Raw genomic sequence first — 17,506 nt, 5'->3', positions numbered from 1 at the left:
CATTATTTTCATTTTTATTGTGGGATTATATTTTAACCCTGATCATCACACACACACACACGCACGCACGCACGCACGCACGCACGCACGCACACACACACACACACACACACACACACACACACACACACACACACACACACACACACACACACACACACACACACACACACACACACACACACACACACACACACACACACAGAACAAACAACAAAGTTCATAGAAATTAATTTTGTGTAGTTAAACACACGCGCACAGATGTATTGATCACTTTGATTGATCGATCGATTGATCGATCAGTGGAGGACAGCACCGGTGAACTGAGGACATCACAGCCGGTTGTGAGGTTGCTCTCGGCGGGCAGGAGGGCTGCTCTCCTCCGCCTCCTCTGGTCGATGATGCGGCGGCAGACTCTGGTCCCGTGTGCCGGTGTGAGGAGCAGCGGCGGCGGCGGAGCAGCAGCGGAGTAGCGGGGTCTCCGGGCTCCGGGCTCCGGGCTCCGGCTCAGGCTCGGCTCAGGCGGCTGTGAGTGTGACTGTGACGGGATTAAAGCCGGTTGTCCGCGGCTTTTGGCCGCTGTCTCCGCCGCTGTCTCTGGTTTCATCCTCCGCCTTCGTCCTCATGTTTTCCCCCGGAGTTCCTCCCCCTGCGGCGCTGGGCGGAGTTTCATACCGGACTAGACGCTCCTTTTGTCGGATTCGATTCGACCTGACTCCCCGGGGTTTACGGCTGAAAAACGCAGGCTTTGGAGGTCCTGGAACCGCGCGGACGACACGGTTGTGTGCGGTGATTCCCGGACTGTGCGTGTGAACCAGCAGGTGAGTCAGAACCGCTCATTTCCCGCAGATTTGCGCGGTTTTCTGCTCGTTTGTCCCCGAGTCTTCACAACATTCATGGCGGCTTCGCAGTGAAGGCTTGTGGGGCAGCAGCCAGCGCGAGGGCTCGCTCAGCCCGAAACACCGCGGTTTCTGCGCTTTTATGATCAGAAAACAACAACAACCACAACAATAACAACAACAATAACGTTACACGAAACATTTCAATGATTTTCAACACAAACACATTTTTCTCGTTTTCTCTCTTTTTCTTCAAATCCACAGCGACGCGACTCAATGTGAAATCATCGGCTTCAATTGAAGCGATTTACCGTGAAAACCGTTCATATTCGATCATTTCACTCGATTTAGGCTCATTTTGACTGAAACCGTCACGTCAGCTCGTGTCAGCGGCTCGTGCTGCTGCTGACTCCTGCCGGAGAACACACGCTATTACCGGGACAGCTGCAGCCTGGAGGCCCGGGGGCTCACTGCAGCTCCGGGACAACAGCGCTCTGATTATCTGGTTGTTATGATTATCATCATAAATATGATCACAATTGTTAATTTAAACGATAATAACAACAATAATAATAATGATTATAATAATAACAAACACAGTGTATACTGTTTAAGCTAAGCTAACATTTCTGCTGCCGCTAACTGCACTGAAGCTAACGCTCATTATGAGTAAATTTGTGTATGTTAGCATCACTTTGAAGAAGCTACTGTTAGCATCACGTTGAAGAAGCTAATGTTAGCACCACTTTGAAGAAGCTAATCTTAGCACCATTTTGAAGAAGCTACTGTTAGCATCACTTTGAAGAAGCTACTGTTAGCACCACTTTGAAGAAGCTACTGTTAGCATCACTTTGAAGAAGCTAATATTAGCATCACTTTGAAGAAGCTAATGTTATCATCACTTTGAAGAAGCTAATGTTAGCACCATTTTGAAGAAGCTACTGTTAGCATCACTTTGAAGAAGCTGATGTTAGCACCAGTTTGAAGAAGCTACCGTTAGCACCACTTGTGTTCTAACATTCTATGACACGCCCCCTACAGGTGTGCTAACAGTCTGTGACACACCCCCTACAGGTGTGCTAACAGTCAGTGACACGCCCCCTACAGGTGTGCTAACAGTCAGTGACACGCCCCCTACAGGTGTGCTAACAGTCAGTGACACGCCCCCTACAGGTGTGCTAACAGTCTGTGACACGCCCCCTACAGGTGTGCTAACTGTGTGTGTGTGTGTGTGTGCAGAGGTGGGCGGGGTCTATCTGCTGCAGGATGAACGGCAGCAGCAGCAGCAGCAGCGTCTCCACGTCTCAGAACTCCAGACTGAAAAAAGAAAAGGAAAAAGGTGAAGTTTTGTTACCACGGTAACGACAATGATTCTGTCACTTCCTCTGCAGCTTGATCAACTTCCTGTGTGTGTGTGTGTGTGTAGATGACTGGAGTAAAGAGGAGTGTCTCACCCTGCTGGAGAAGATCAGAACTTCTCTTCCAGACGCTGATGCCATGAAGTATAAAACCACAGAATCTCACTTTGACTGGAACAAAGTTTGTTTCGGCAGCTTCACAGGAGACATGTGTCGTCAGAAGTGGCTCAGAGTGTCCACCGAGGTAAACCGCTAGCTGCTAACGCTAAACATGGACTGACTGCTGTGAGCGCCCCCTGCTGCTGCCATCTGCGTCACATGATCACGTCTTTATCTACGTCTACAGGTAAAGACGTGATCACGTGATGGCAGGTTCTCAGCAGCAGGGGGCGCTCACAGCAGTCTGTACACTTTGAACATGTGTGTGTTTTGTTGTCAGTCTGAGAATCATTTTACCGATGAATGTTCTGCAGGTTCGTAAATACAGAACGATGACTGAACTCATCGCAGACGCCATCGAGTTCGTCAAGAACCCGTACAAAGGAAAGAAGCTGAAGGTGAGATGAAGACAGTCAGACCAGACCGAACCAGAACTCACTGATCCTGATCCACTGATCCTGATCCACCTGTGTCTCCTTCACTCAGACTCATCCAGACTTTCCTAAGAAACCTCTGACTCCGTACTTTCGCTTCTTCATGGAGAAACGAGCCAAATACGCTAAGATCCACCCGGAGATGAGTAACCTGGACCTGACCAAGATCCTGTCCAAGAAATACAAGGAGCTGCCCGACAAGAAGAAGGTCAGCACTGACCTTTGACCTCACATTGACCTTTGACCTCACACTGACCTTTGACCTCACACTGTTTATAATCATAACAAAGTTTTCTTGATTTTCAGCAAAAATACATCACTGAGTTTCAACGAGAGAAAGAAGAGTTTGAGAAAAACATGGCACGATTCAAGTGAGTTCAGCTAATGCTAACACCATGCTAATGCTAACAACCCTTTATCTCACTGGGTGCTAACAGCATACTAATGCTAACAAAGTTCTCACTGGGCCCTAACAGCATACTAATGCTAACACAATTCTCACTGGGCGCTAACACCATACTAATGCTAACAAAATTCTCACTGGGCGCTAACAGCATGCTAATGCTAACAAAGGTCTCACTGGGCGCTAACAGCATGCTAATGCTAACAAAGGTCTCACTGGGAGCTAACAGCATGCTAATGCTAACAAAGGTCTCACTGGGAGCTAACGCATGCTAATGCTAACAAAGGTCTCACTGGGAGCTAACAGCATGCTAATGCTAACAAAGGTCTCACTGGGCGCTAACAGCATGCTAATGCTAACAAAGGTCTCACTGGGAGCTAACTAACAATTTGATCAATTTGTCTATTAACTAATAGTTAATGTGTTGTTGGCTTTAGTGAGGCTAACTGAGCTAACTGTGAGCTAACTGTGAGCTAACAGGGAGGACCATCCAGAGCTGATGGAGGAGAGAAAAAAATCGGATCTGCCTGAAAAACCAAAGACTCCACAACAGCTTTGGTACAATCATGAGAAGAAGACCTACATGAAGGTCCATCCGGAGGTGAGACACACACACACACACACACACACACACACACACACACACACACACACACACACACACACACACACACACACACACACACACACACACACACACACACACACACACACAACCATGAGAAGAAGACCTACATGAAGGTCCATTGTTGTTGTTGTGTTACAGGTTGTTGTGTTGTTGTGTTGATGTTGTTGTGTTGTTGTTGTGTTACAGGCTGTTGTTGTTGTTGTTGTTGTTGTGTTGTGTTGTTGTTGTGTTACAGGTCGTTGTTGATGTTGTGTTATTGTGTTACAGGTTGTTGTTGTGTTGTGTTGATGTTGTGTTGTTGTTGTGTTACAGGTTGTTGTTGTGTTGTGTTGATGTTGTGATGTTGTTACAGGTAGTTGTGTTGTTGTTGTTGTTGTTGTTGTTGTTGTGTTACAGGTTGTTGTTGTTGTTGTGTTGATGTTGTGTTGTTGTTGTGTTACAGGTGAGTCAGAAGGAGCTCAAAGACGCTCTGAGGAAACAATGGTCTCAACTTTCTGACAAGAAGAGACTGAAGTGGATCAGCAAAGCTCTGGAACTGCAGAAGGATTACGAGGTACCAGAGAGTCCCTGAACACAACACACACACACACACACACACACACACCTGAACACAGAGTGTGTATTGATGTGTGTGTGTGTGTGTGTGTGTGTGTGTAGGACAGCATGAGAGTGTATCATGAAGCTCATCCTGACGTAAACTCAGATGATCCGGTTCGTTCAGTCCTCACTAAAGCAGAGAGACAGTTAAAGGACAAATTTGACGGTCGACCCACGAAACCTCCTCCGTGAGTCTCTGCTTCATACAGCTGAGCTACATGCTAACAGCTAATCAGTGGGCTAACGCTCATGTGTGTGTGTGTGTGTGTGTGTGTTAGCAACGGCTACTCTCTGTACTGCGCTGAGCTCATGGTGAACATGAAGGACGTCCCGAGCACCGAGAGAATGGTTCTGTGCAGCAAACAGTGGAAGATGATGACGCAGAAGGAGAAGGACATGTTCCAGAGACGCTGTGAGCAGGTCAGGCTAACGCCACGCTAACACCACGCTAACGTCAGGCTAACGCCAGGCTAACGTCAGGCTAACGTGTCCTTTATGTGTGTGAGCAGAAAAAGAAGCAGTACGACATCGACCTGCAGAGATTCCTGGAGGTAAATCAACAATCGTCTTCATCTGGATTAATCCGGATTAATCTGGATTAATCTGGATTATTATGTTGGTGAAATCTCGTCCACGCTGTTTCAGAGTCTCCCAGAAGAAGAACGAGACCGCGTCATGACTGAGGAGAAACTGGGCGGGGCTAAACTGGGAGGGGGCGTGACCTCCAGTCCTCACAGAGCCAAGTCTCCTTCTGTCAAGGTCAAATGTTCTTTATCAAGACATTAGCATGAGCTAACATGACTCGGCACGGTTTAAACTTAAGCTAACATGACTCGGCACGGTTCAAACATGAGCTAACATGACTCAGCACAGTTCAAACAGAAGCTTACATGACTCAGCATGGTTTAAACATGAGCTAACATGACACAGCATGGTTTAAACTTAAGCTAACATGACTCAGCACAGTTCAAACAGGAGCTAACATGACTCAGCATGGTTCAAACATGAGCTAACATGACACAGCATGGTTTAAACTTAAGCTAACATGACTCAGCAGAGTTCAAACAGGATCTTACATGACTCAGCATGGTTTAAATTTGAGCTAACATGACTCAGCACAGTTCAAACAAGAGCTAACATGACTCAGCACGGTTCAAACATGAGCTAACATGACTCAGCACAGTTCAAACAGAAGCTAACATGACTCAGCACAGTTCAAACAGGAGCTAACATGACTCAGCCTCCATGTTTTTAGGGAGGGGGTCGGGAGGCGGAGCCAGAGTCATGGCTCCCGGCCGGAGCTCAAAAAGAAAGACGTGACGGGAAGAAGACGGTGAAACTTCCTGAGACGCCTAAGACGGCGGAGGAAATGTGGCAGCACAGCGTGATCGGAGACTACGTGGCTAAATACAGAGTAAGAGAATGAAGCTCCAGGATTGGTCAGTGGGTAAACATTATTGACTGACTCCTCCCCCTTCTGGTCATGTGATCGTCCTGCAGAGCGACCGCAGGAAGGCGCAGGTGGCGATGGAGGCGGCGTGGAAGTCCATGGAGAAGAAGGAGAAGATTCTCTGGATCAAGAAGGCGGCAGAGGACCAGAAACGTTATGAGGTCAGTGACCACGCCCCCTAACACTACTGACCACACCCACTCTGTGGGAGGAGCTTGAACACAGCGGACAGAGGTTTGACAAAGACGTTGTTGTTGTGACTGTCGCCGTCCTGTAGAGGGAGCTGTTGGAGATGAGAGCTTTAGGTCCGAATCAGAGGAAACCCAAGTTTGAGGGAGAACCCAAGAAACCTCCAGTGTGAGTGACACACACACACACAGTTTCCTGTATATTTGTCACATTTGTTAGCATTTGATGCTAACGTCACATTTGTTAGCATTCGATGCTAACGTCACGTTTGTTAGCGACCAATGCTAACGTCACGTTTGTTAGCGACCGATGCTAACGTCACGTTTGTTAGCGACCGATGCTAACGTCACGTTTGTTAGCGACCGATGCTAACGTCACGTTTGTTAGCGACCAATGCTAACGTCACGTTTGTTAGTGACGATGCTTGTCACATCTGTTAGCAACCGATGCTAACGTCATATTTGTTAGCAACCGATGCTATCGTCACATTTGTTAGCATTCGATGCTAAAGTTATGTTTGTTAGCGACCGATGCTAACGTCAGTTTGTTAGCAACCGATGCTAACATCACATTTGTTAGCAACCGATGCTAACGTCACATTTGTTATCGACCGATGCTAATGTCACGTTTGTTAGCGACCGATGCTAACGTCATGTTTGTTAACGGCTGATTCTAACGTCAGATTTGAGACCTTCACATGTGCTGTAAGCCCCTCCCCCTGCTGTGTGGTCCAATAGGAGCGGTTATCAGATGTTCTCCCAGGAGCTGCTGACGAGCGGCGAGCTGAACCACTTCAGTCTGAAGGAGCGAATGGTGGAGATCGGAAAACGCTGGCACAAACTTACCCCCGCCCACAAAGACAAGTACAAGAGACAGGTGGATGAGCAGCAGGCGGAGTACAGGGCGGAGCTGGAGAGTTGGGTGAAGGTGAGGGGGCGGGGCATCACACGTCACATGACTCCACACGTCTGACTTTGATCATCACATGTGTCTCTGTCGTCCTCAGTCTCTCTCTCCTCAGGACCGAGCCGTCTACAAAGAGTTCTCTACCACGGTGAGTTTTCCTGACAAGCTAACGTAACATTAGCATGTGTGGAGACCAGCTAACGTGACATTAGCATGTTTGGAAATGAGCTATTTTGACATTACCATGTTTGGAGACGAGCTAACGTGACATTAGCATGCTTGGAAACGAACTATCGTGACATTACCATGTTTGGAGATGAGCTAACATGACATTAGCATGTTTGGAAACGAGCTATCGTGACATGAGCATGCTTGGAAACGAGCTATCGTGACATTACCATGTTTGGAGACGAGCTAACGTGACATTAGCATGTTTGTTTGTCGCTCAGAAACGTCGTAGCACGGCTAAAGCTAGCAGTCCTGCAGCTAAAGTCCGTGTGACGGCGAAGGCGAAGGCGGGAACTTCCAGAGCCGCAACAGCAGGGGTCGCTGTGGGAAAGAGGGCCATGGCCTACAGAGCCAAGGTAACACACAAACTACAGTCTCTCTCTCTCTCATTGGTCAGTTTAGTTGCACTGTCAGAGGGGCGGAGCCTCACGTTAGCGTCTCTCTGTCTCCGTCTTCAGCAGGACATGATGGACACGGACGAAGAAGACAAGAGCGACTCGTCCAACTCTGACGACGACGAAGAGACGTCGGGGTCGAGCGACAGCGACGAGGACGAGGTGAGTGAGGGACACTGACTCTGATTGGTCCAATGTTTAAGTTTAAGACACGCCCACAAAGGATACATCAATAGATTAGAATAATATCTCCATAGCAACATTGAGCTAACACACACACTTTGTTTAGAAGGACGAAGACGAAGAGGACGAAGATCAATCGTCCTCTGAGGAATCCAGTGACTCAGACTCGGATTAGCTCCGCCCATTCAACCTCATTGGAGAGGACAGGCTGTGCAGGCCACGCCTCCTAATGTGCCAACTGATCCTGGCGGACCAATGAGAGATTAGCGATGTCGCAGTGCTATCCCAGGAGGGGCGGAGCCTGACGGAGTGTTTTGTTACTTGTTTGTTTTTTATCGAGTGTTTGTTGGTTTTTATCTGATGGACGTTTCAGACGGGCGGAGACTGTGACCTGTGGGCGGAGACTCTGTGACGTGTTGGGGTTTGTTCAGTGTGGCAGGCAGAAGGGAAGGGGGTGGGGCCTATTAGTCATTTGTTACCACTGAGGGAGGAGTCAGTGTTCAGCCTCCAATCAGACGCCTGCAGAGAAAATGATTAACAAATAAATGCACTTTTCTCACGTGTGGTGTCTGAGTCAACTGTCTAGTGGGCGGAGCCAACGTGACATCATCACATGAATAAAAACAGAAGTGTTTCATTATTTATAGACATTTATATATTTATATAAACAATCTTCTTTCCTCCAACACAAATAAATAATCTGAACTTTGACCCCTGACCCAACAGTCCTTTGGCATGTGTTACCATAGCAACACGACATAAGAAGCATCAACTCCCAGCTCCATCCCATACATGCATCATCATCATCATCATCGTTACCACGGTTACCCAACACTGACCCCGCCCACCCTGAAAAACTGTTCATCCACACAGCGACCAATCAGAGCCCTCGTATGACAGTAAAGGAGCAGTCGGCCGCGATGACATCATCACAACAGCGACGTGGTCCTTTAACTGAGTCATTGTAATGTCTCACAGTCTGTGACACAATCAGACATCAGAGCGCCCCCTCTGGTGGATGCTTCTCACACACTCACACACACACACACACACACACACACACACACACACACAGGTCGTCATAGCGACGCGTCCAGCAGCTTCTTGTGCAGGTACTGCTTCACCTCGTCGATGCCGTTCAGTTTCTCCAGCTCGTGATACGGAAGCTGCAGATTAACAAGAGCAGTTGGGATTACATGCGTTACTCGTGTTAGCGTTGGGATTACATGCGTTACTCGTGTTAGCGTTGGGATTACATGCGTTACTCGTGTTAGCGTTGGGATTACATGCGTTACTCGTGTTAGCGTTGGGGTTACATGCGTTACTCGTGTTAGCGTTGGGGTTACATGCGTTACTCGTGTTAGCGTTGGGGTTACATGCGTTACTCGTGTTAGCGTTGGGGTTACATGCGTTACTCGTGTTAGCGTTGGGGTTACATGCGTTACTCGTGTTAGCGTTGGGGTGACATGCGTTACTCGTGTTAGCGTTGGGGTGACATGCGTTACTCGTGTTAGCGTTGGGGTTACATGCGTTACTCGTGTTAGCGTTGGGGTTACATGCGTTACTCGTGTTAGCGTTGGGGTTACATGCGTTACTCGTGTTAGCGTTGGGGTTACATGCGTTACTCGTGTTAGCGTTGGGGTTACATGCGTTACTCGTGTTAGCGTTGGGGTTACATGCGTTACTCGTGTTAGCGTTGGGATTACATGCGTTACTCGTGTTAGCGTTGGGGTTACATGCGTTACTCGTGTTAGCGTTGGGGTTACATGCGTTACTCGTGTTAGCGTTGGGGTTACATGCGTTACTCGTGTTAGCGTTGGGATTTCATGCGTTACTCGTGTTAGCGTTGGGGTTACATGCGTTACTCGTGTTAGCGTTGGGGTTACATGCGTTACTCGCGTTAGCGTTGGGGTTACATGCGTTACTCGCGTTAGCGTTGGGGTTACATGCGTTACTCGCGTTAGCGTTGGGATTACATGCGTTACTCGCGTTAGCGTTGGGATTACATGCGTTACTCGCGTTAGCGTTGGGATTACATGCGTTACTCGCGTTAGCGTTGGGATTACATGCGTTACTCGCGTTAGCGTTGGGATTACATACGTTACTCGCGTTAGCGTTGGGATTACATGCGTTACTCGCGTTAGCGTTGGGATTACATGCGTTACTCGTGTTAGCGTTGGGATGACATGTTAGCGTTAGCTCAGAGACACACCTGTACGATGACGTATCCCAGCAGCCTCAGGTGTCGGTCCCTCATGGCTCGAGAGCCGACCAGAACGTCAGAGTTGTGGCAGTAATGCCACTTATCGTTGACGGACATGATGACCCTGCACACAGTGGACGGTTAATGAACTGCATGTAGCCTGATAATAAGGTGACCTCTGACCTCTGACCCTGGACTCACCTCCTGACTGGTCTCTGGTCAGACGGGCTGTCGGGCTCCGGCCTGTCGGGGGGTCGTGGCGGTGACGCCGTCCCTCTGTCGACCTCTGACCCCTCGTAAAAAGCTGGCAGCTCACAGTCCGTCCCCTGACCCCCTGAAGCTCCTCCCCCCTCGTCCTCCAGGATCTTCCCGATGGAAAACTGGAACAAAGAGTCCGGGGCGGGGGGGCCGAGGGGCCCCTGAGCCCCGAGTGGAACCAGCCCATCGGAGGGAGAGCTGCTGAGCGTAGAACTGTCCTGGCTCTCCAGAGACGGATCCTTTGCCAGACTGGAGTAGTACTCTGTCGCAGGGATGTAGTACGGACTGTAGTCCAAGGGGGCGCCGTTAGTCCCGGACGGGGAGGTTCCCAAAGACGCCGGGGCCCCCGCTTGGCTGCGGACATGGTGGGGCAAGAAGGACCTGGAGTCCATGGCCCCGCCCACGACCCCGCCCATGGCCCCGCCCATCACCTCACCGCCATCGTCCACGGCCGTGAACGGAGAAAACCTCTGAAAGTCTGAGGTTACCGCGGCGACGCCATCGTCGGCAGGTTTAGACGATCCAGGTCTGAAGGGGAGAACCTGACCAGAACCATCCAACCACAACAGGAAGTCTGGACACAACAACAGGAAACTGTTACTACTGCACTACTCTGGGGTACCAGGAAGTACTCTGGGGTACCAGGAAGTACTCGCTGTGTCGTACCTGTGTAGTATCCTGGAGCAAGTACTTCATCTTGTTTGTAGTTTTGTTCTCCAACCAGCTGTCGCAGAGCTTCAGCGACCAGACCTTTGTAACTGAGCCCAGAGAAATGGATCAGAGCCTGTGTGTACTACAGGTGTGTACTACAGGTGTGTACTACAGCTGTGTACTGCAGGTGTGTACTACAGCTGTGTACTACAGCTGTGTACTGCAGGTGTGTACTACAGGTGTGTAGGTGTGTACTACAGGTGTGCTACAGGTGTGTACTACAGGTGTGTACTACAGCTGTGTAGGTGTGTACTACAGGCGTGTACTACAGGTGTGTACTACAGGTGTGTAGGTGTGTACTACAGGTGTGTACTACAGCTGTGTCGGTGTGTACTACAGGCGTGTACTACAGGCGGGTACTGCAGGTGTGTACTACAGCTGTGTACTACAGCTGTGTACTACAGGCGTGTACTACAGCTGTGTACTGCAGGTGTGTACTACAGCTGTGTACTACAGCTGTGTACTACAGGCGTGTACTACAGCTGTGTACTACAGCTGTGTACTGCAGGTGTGTACAGTTACCTGTACTTGCGGTTGACCTCGTCAGCAGTGAGGGCGTGGTCAAACATCAGGACCTTGTGAGCTTCCTGGAGGCGTGGCCCCGTGTACTCGTGGTACTCCAGCTCCACAGCAGCGTCCAGCAGAGACAGATACCTGCGGACGATCAGAGCGTAGGGACTGTCTGTGGACACAGAGACACCGGTTACTGCCTGAAGGTGGCGCTGTGCTGCTGCAGCATCTGCTGAGGTACTGACTGGTGACGTTGCTGATGAAGGTGGAGGAGAAGACGCGGTGGAGAACCGGACCAGGAAAGTGACCGAGCTGGAACAGAGACATGAGGATGTTGACTGTGGCCAGAGGAGACGTGAGGACCTTCATCTCTACTACGTCCTCCAGACGAGAGAAGAACTCAAGAGCGTTAGAAGGACGGTAATTCATCCTGGAGAAGGGGAAGACCAGCTTCTGGATCACCTGAGGACATGAGGACACTGTTAGGACCTGTCCTCACCTGAGGACATGAGACACTGCCAGACATGTCCTCACCTGAGGACATGAGGACACTGTGAGTCTGTCCTCTGTCCTCACCTGTCCTCATGTCCTTACATGTCCTCTGTCCTCACCTGTCCTCTCATATCCTCATGTCCTCACCTTACTGTCCAGATACTCAGCCTTCTTCACCAGGAAGTCAGCTATAGTGTCCAGCAGCTGAGTCTCTCTGAGTCGATGTCGAGCCACGTATTTAGCGATCAGAGCCATCGTGAATGGAGTGATGTTGTCAACCTTCTTCTGAAGCTCCTCTGAGGACACAAGGTCACAAGGTCACAAGGTCACAAGGTCACATGGTCACATGGTCACAATGTCACATGGTCACAAGGTCACATGGTAACAAGGTCACATGCTCACAATGTTACAATGTCACATGGTCACAAGGTCACAGTGGGCGGAGTCTAACCTGCCAGGCTGCTGATGAACTTCTCTTGTCTGTTCTGGTAAAACAGGTGAGAGCTGAAGATCAACTCCAGACTTTTGTTACTGGCTTCACCAACACAAGCTGCTAACATCTCATCCAACAGCGCCATCTCCTGGTCACGCACGCCACTGACGCTCGCCAGGGTGTGTTTGACGAGACGCAGGATCTTCCTGTGAGGACACAGACGTGAGGACACAGACAGACGGTGAGGACACAGACAGTGAGGACACAGACAGACGGTGAGGACACAGACAGTGAGGACACAGACAGTGAGGACACAGACGTGAGGACAGAGACAGACGGTGAGGACACAGACAGTGAGGACACAGACAGACAGTGAGGACACAGACGTGAGGACACAGACAGTGAGAACACAGACGTGAGGACACAGACAGTGAGGACACAGACAGTGAGGACACAGACAGACAGTGAGGACACAGACAGACGTGAGGACACAGACAGACGTGAGGACACAGACAGACGTGAGGGCACAGACAGACGGTGAGGACACAGACGTGAGGACACAGACAGACGGTGAGGACACAGACAGTGAGGACACAGACAGACAGTGAGGACACAGACAGTGAGGACACAGACGTGAGGACACAGACAGACGGTGAGGACACAGACAGACAGTGAGGACACAGACAGACAGTGAGGACACAGACAGACAGTGAGGACACAGACAGACAGTGAGGACACAGACAGACGTGAGGACACAGACAGACGGTGAGGACACAGACAGACAGTGAGGACACAGACGTGAGGACACAGACAGTGAGGACACAGACGGTGAGGACAGACAGACGGTGAGGACACAGACAGATGGTGAGGACACAGACAGACAGTGAGGACACAGACAGACGGTGAGGACACAGACAGACAGTGAGGACACAGACAGACAGTGAGGACACAGTGAGGACACAGACGTGAGGACACAGACGTGAGGACACAGACGTGAGGACACAGACGTGAGGACACAGACAGTGAGGACACAGACAGACGTGAGGACACAGACAGACGGTGAGGACACAGACAGACAGTGAGGACACAGACAGACAGTGAGGACACAGTGAGGACACAGACAGACAGTGATGACACAGTGTCTGACATCAACGACATTAGCCACATTAGCCACGCCCACCATCAAAAGTCTGTTACCTGTTAGCTAGCAGCTGTTCAGGGTTTGGAGTCGTGCTGTTATTAGCGTTAGCAGCGTTAGCAGCATTAGCAGCTGTTTCCTGCTGCGTCAGCAGACGCCACTTGAGTCTGTAATATGAGAGCAGCAGGAAGAGCGTCTGCGGGTGGCGCTCTCGCTCCAGGTTCTTCTCCAGGCCGGCGAGGCAGGCTTCAGTCAGAGGGTGTTGACTTCCTGGGTGGAGCTTCATGCTGGAGCTGAACACCATGGACACGTCCTTCTGATTAAAGTGGTTCAGTCTGGACTGAGACTCCGCCTCCAACACCTGGACCACCTGAGAGTCGCTGGGAAGACCTGAGGACACAGAGGACATGAGGACATGAGCACAGAGGACATGAGGACACAGAAGACCTGAGGACACAGAGGACATGAGCACAGAGGACACAGAGGACATGAGGACACAGAAGACCTGAGGACACAGAAGACCTGAGGACACAGAGGACATGAGGACACAGAAGACCTGAGGACACAGAGGAAACAGAGGACACAGAAGACCTGAGGACACAGAGGACATGAGGAGGCGAGGAAAGGAAGGAGCAGAGGACATGAGAACACAGAGGACACAGAGGACATGAGGACACAGAGGAAAGGAAGGAGCAGAGTAAGGAGGTGAGGTCCTCTCACCGAGCGCGGCCACAGCGTAAAGACAGTTGACGATGCTGAAGTTGTCAAACTTGGCACAGTCGTTGATGATGGCGTCACAGAGCGTCTGAAAGTCCTGATGCTCCAGGACGTGGCGGTCGCCGCCGCCCTCGGCTCTGCCTCCTCCCGACGCCTCGGGGTCGTCGTCCCCGTCGGGCGACGAAGGCGTGGCTTGCAGCAGCTGACCGATCTTCTGCAGGGCCACAGGGTAGTGGTTGTGGGAGATCTTGGCCGGGTTCTGGGTGACCCAGCGCAGAACCTCGTCAGGCCGCCGCGAACGCTCGATCAGTCGCTTCATGGTGAAGAACGTGTCGTAGCTCATCTTCTCGTGGATGAAGTTCCACGTCTTCTTCTTGTTGCCAGGGGCAGCGACCCCGGCACCCGGAGCCCCGCCTCCATACATGTGGAAGTGGGCGTGGTGCTGGTAATGAGGGGTGAGAGGGGGCAGAGGCAGGTGGGTGTGGTAGTGATGGTGGAAGGGTGCTCCTCGCTGGACGTCGGCTCGTCCCTGGTAAAGATGGTAGGCCGGGGCCGGGGGGGCCCCGTGAGGGGGGTGGGGCGCCTCCATTACAGCCAATCCCGACCGTCTCCCCTGTTTGGCTCCACCCCCTGTCCCGCCCCCTCCTGCTGCACCAGCTGTGCTGTAGAGGCGGGTAGCGTACATGGTGACGGACCGAGCTGCAGGCTGGGGGCGGTGAGCTCGGCTCAGGAGGCGCCACCCAGTTGACAAACACAGCATAATCTAAGAGCCACGACGCTTGACGGCAACACTGTAGCGCTCCTGCAGCAACGACAAAAACACACGAAGACAAGACGTGGGGTTAGCACTGGGGTTAGCACTGGGGTTAGCACTGGGGTTAGCACTGGGGTTAGCATGGGTGAGCTAGCTACTCCAGTGACACACAAACAAACATCAGTCACACAAACAAACATCAGTCACACAAACAAACATCAGTCACACAAACAAACAAACATCAGTCACACAAACAAACAAACATTAGTCACACAAACAACATTAGTCACACAAACAAACCTCAGTCACACAAACAAACAAACATTAGTCACACAAACAAACATCAGTCACACAAACAAACATCAGTCAAACAAACAAACAAACCTCAGTCACACAAACAAACAAACATTAGTCACACAAACAAACATCAGTCACACAAACAAACATCAGTCGCACAAACAAACAAACATCAGTCAAACAAACAAACCTCAGTCAAACAAACAAACATTAGTCACACAAACAAACCTCAGTCACACAAACAAACAAACATCAGTCACACAAACAAACAAACATCAGTCACACAAACAAACAAACATTAGTCACACAAACAAACATCAGTCACACAAAAAAAAATTAGTCGCACAAACAAACAAACATCAGTCAAACAAACAAACCTCAGTCACACAAACAAACAAACAGTCACACAAACAAACATCAGTCACACAAACAAACATCAGTCAAACAAACAAACAAACCTCAGTCACACAAACAAACATTAGTCACACAAACAAACATCAGTCACACAAACAAACAAACATCAGTCACACAAACAAACATCAGTCAAACAAACAAACAAACCTCAGTCACACAAACAAACAAACATTAGTCACACAAACAAACATCAGTCACACAAACAAACAAACATCAGTCAAACAAACAAACCTCAGTCACACAAACAAACAAACATTAGTCACACAAACAAACATCAGTCACACAAACAAACAAACATCAGTCACACAAACAAACATCAGTCAAACAAACAAACATCAGTCAAACAAACAAACATCAGTCAAACAAACAAACAAACATTAGTCACACAAACAAACATCAGTCACACAAACAAACAAACATCAGTCACACAAACAAACATCAGTCAAACAAACAAACAAACCTCAGTCACACAAACAAACAAACATTAGTCACACAAACAAACATCAGTCACACAAACAAACATCAGTCGCACAAACAAACAAACATCAGTCAAACAAACAAACCTCAGTCACACAAACAAACAAACATTAGTCACAAAAACAAACATCAGTCACACAAACAAACAAACATCAGTCACACAAACAATCATCAGTCAAACAAACAAACATCAGTCACACAAACAAACATCAGTCACACAAACATCAATCACACAAACAAACAAACATCAATCACACAAACAAACAAACATCAGTCACACAAACAAACAAACATCAGTCACACAAACAAACAAACATCAGTCAAACAAACAAACATCAGTCACACAAACAAACTCAGTCACACAAACAAACATCAATCACACAAACAAACAAACATCAGTCACACAAACAAACAAACATCAGTCACACAAACAAACATCAGTCACACAAACAAACATCAGTCACACAAACATCATCACACAAACAAACAAACATCAGTCACACAAACAAACAAACATCAGTCAGTCAAACAAACAAACAAACAAACATCAGTCACACAAACAAACATCAGTCACACAAACAAAGAAAAAATCAGTCACACAAACAAACATCAGTCAAACAAACAAACATCAGTCACATCAAAATTATTATGTAATAAAGTGCTGTGACTCAGAAGTGACGTCACAAACACACTTCCTGCCGTCAGGCCCCGCCCCCTCACCCTCACCTGACAACCTGCCAGCTGACCTAGGCCCAAATGTTAGCATTAGCATCTAGCTGACCTGACACCACTGTCATCACCACACACGATCTACGTCTACCATGACATCATGTCACACACGGCTGTGGTGACGTCATACTGATGGCGACGTGTCCGTGTGGTTTGGGGGCAAAGTTCACACGCTAATGCTGTCCGGCTTTCAGTTAGCATCCCAGCTAACAGAGGCGGAACTGTCAATAAACAGTGAAGCTAAGTCCTGTTAGCATGTTATAGTCTGTCTTCCCCCTACTGTTAGCCGTGTTAGCTGTGTTAGCAGTGTTAGCTGTGTTAGCGTCGTTTACCTCATCGCTCTGAAAAACCCGCAGCTTCGCTCTGACGAAACTCGTGAGGCCGCAAACTGCGAGCTTCAGCCGGGACACAGGCAGCGCTGAGCGGCTTCATTCCTCCGCACAGCCCGCAGCCATCCTCCGCTACCCGGCATGCAACAGGAGCAGGAGAGGGGGCAGCGACACCTGGCGTCTGCCGGTGGTAACAACTGGTTTCAGGAAGAGTCCATGAGCTGTGATTAACGTGTTTATCGATGGTCAGTGGATCAATAATGTCCGTAAATGAT

At 49.4% G+C, this 17,506-nt stretch overlaps 2 protein-coding genes across 3 annotated transcripts; one reads left to right on the top strand and one right to left on the bottom strand.

Moving 5' to 3' along the window:
* Positions 1–468: 468 nt before the first annotated feature.
* Positions 469–8,280, top strand: ubtfl (upstream binding transcription factor, like). 2 transcript variants are annotated; one of them, XM_083907739.1, is made up of 20 exons: positions 469–821; positions 2,079–2,178; positions 2,266–2,441; positions 2,671–2,754; positions 2,843–2,998; positions 3,097–3,161; positions 3,674–3,794; positions 4,264–4,374; positions 4,479–4,606; positions 4,697–4,838; positions 4,928–4,969; positions 5,064–5,177; positions 5,674–5,832; positions 5,919–6,029; positions 6,146–6,225; positions 6,795–6,984; positions 7,064–7,111; positions 7,413–7,547; positions 7,653–7,748; positions 7,876–8,280. In XM_083907739.1, the coding sequence occupies exons 2-20, from the start codon at positions 2,106–2,108 to the stop codon at positions 7,942–7,944; spliced, it is 2,100 nt and encodes a 699-aa protein (XP_083763865.1). In that variant the 5' UTR covers positions 469–821; positions 2,079–2,105; the 3' UTR covers positions 7,945–8,280. The 2 variants fall into 2 exon arrangements, with proteins under 2 accessions (XP_083763865.1, XP_083763864.1); XM_083907738.1 differs by having other exon boundaries at positions 471–821; positions 7,650–7,748.
* A 358-nt stretch (positions 8,281–8,638) lies between these two features.
* On the bottom strand, positions 8,639–17,365 carry fastk (Fas-activated serine/threonine kinase). The gene is made up of 11 exons (XM_083907736.1): positions 17,235–17,365; positions 14,235–15,033; positions 13,574–13,904; positions 12,395–12,582; positions 12,091–12,239; positions 11,697–11,913; positions 11,464–11,623; positions 10,897–10,988; positions 10,174–10,804; positions 9,982–10,096; positions 8,639–8,935 (listed from the first exon to the last, which is right to left on the bottom strand). Exons 2-11 carry the CDS (start codon positions 14,989–14,991, stop codon positions 8,849–8,851), a joined length of 2,727 nt encoding a protein of 908 aa, XP_083763862.1. The 5' UTR covers positions 14,992–15,033; positions 17,235–17,365; the 3' UTR covers positions 8,639–8,848.
* Positions 17,366–17,506: the final 141 nt, after the last annotated feature.

The sequence above is a fragment of the Microchirus variegatus genome, assembly GCF_963457635.1.
Source record: "Microchirus variegatus genome assembly, chromosome: 21".
Classification (NCBI taxonomy): domain Eukaryota; kingdom Metazoa; phylum Chordata; class Actinopteri; order Pleuronectiformes; family Soleidae; genus Microchirus; species Microchirus variegatus.
This window is presented reverse-complemented; position numbering and strand designations above follow the sequence as displayed.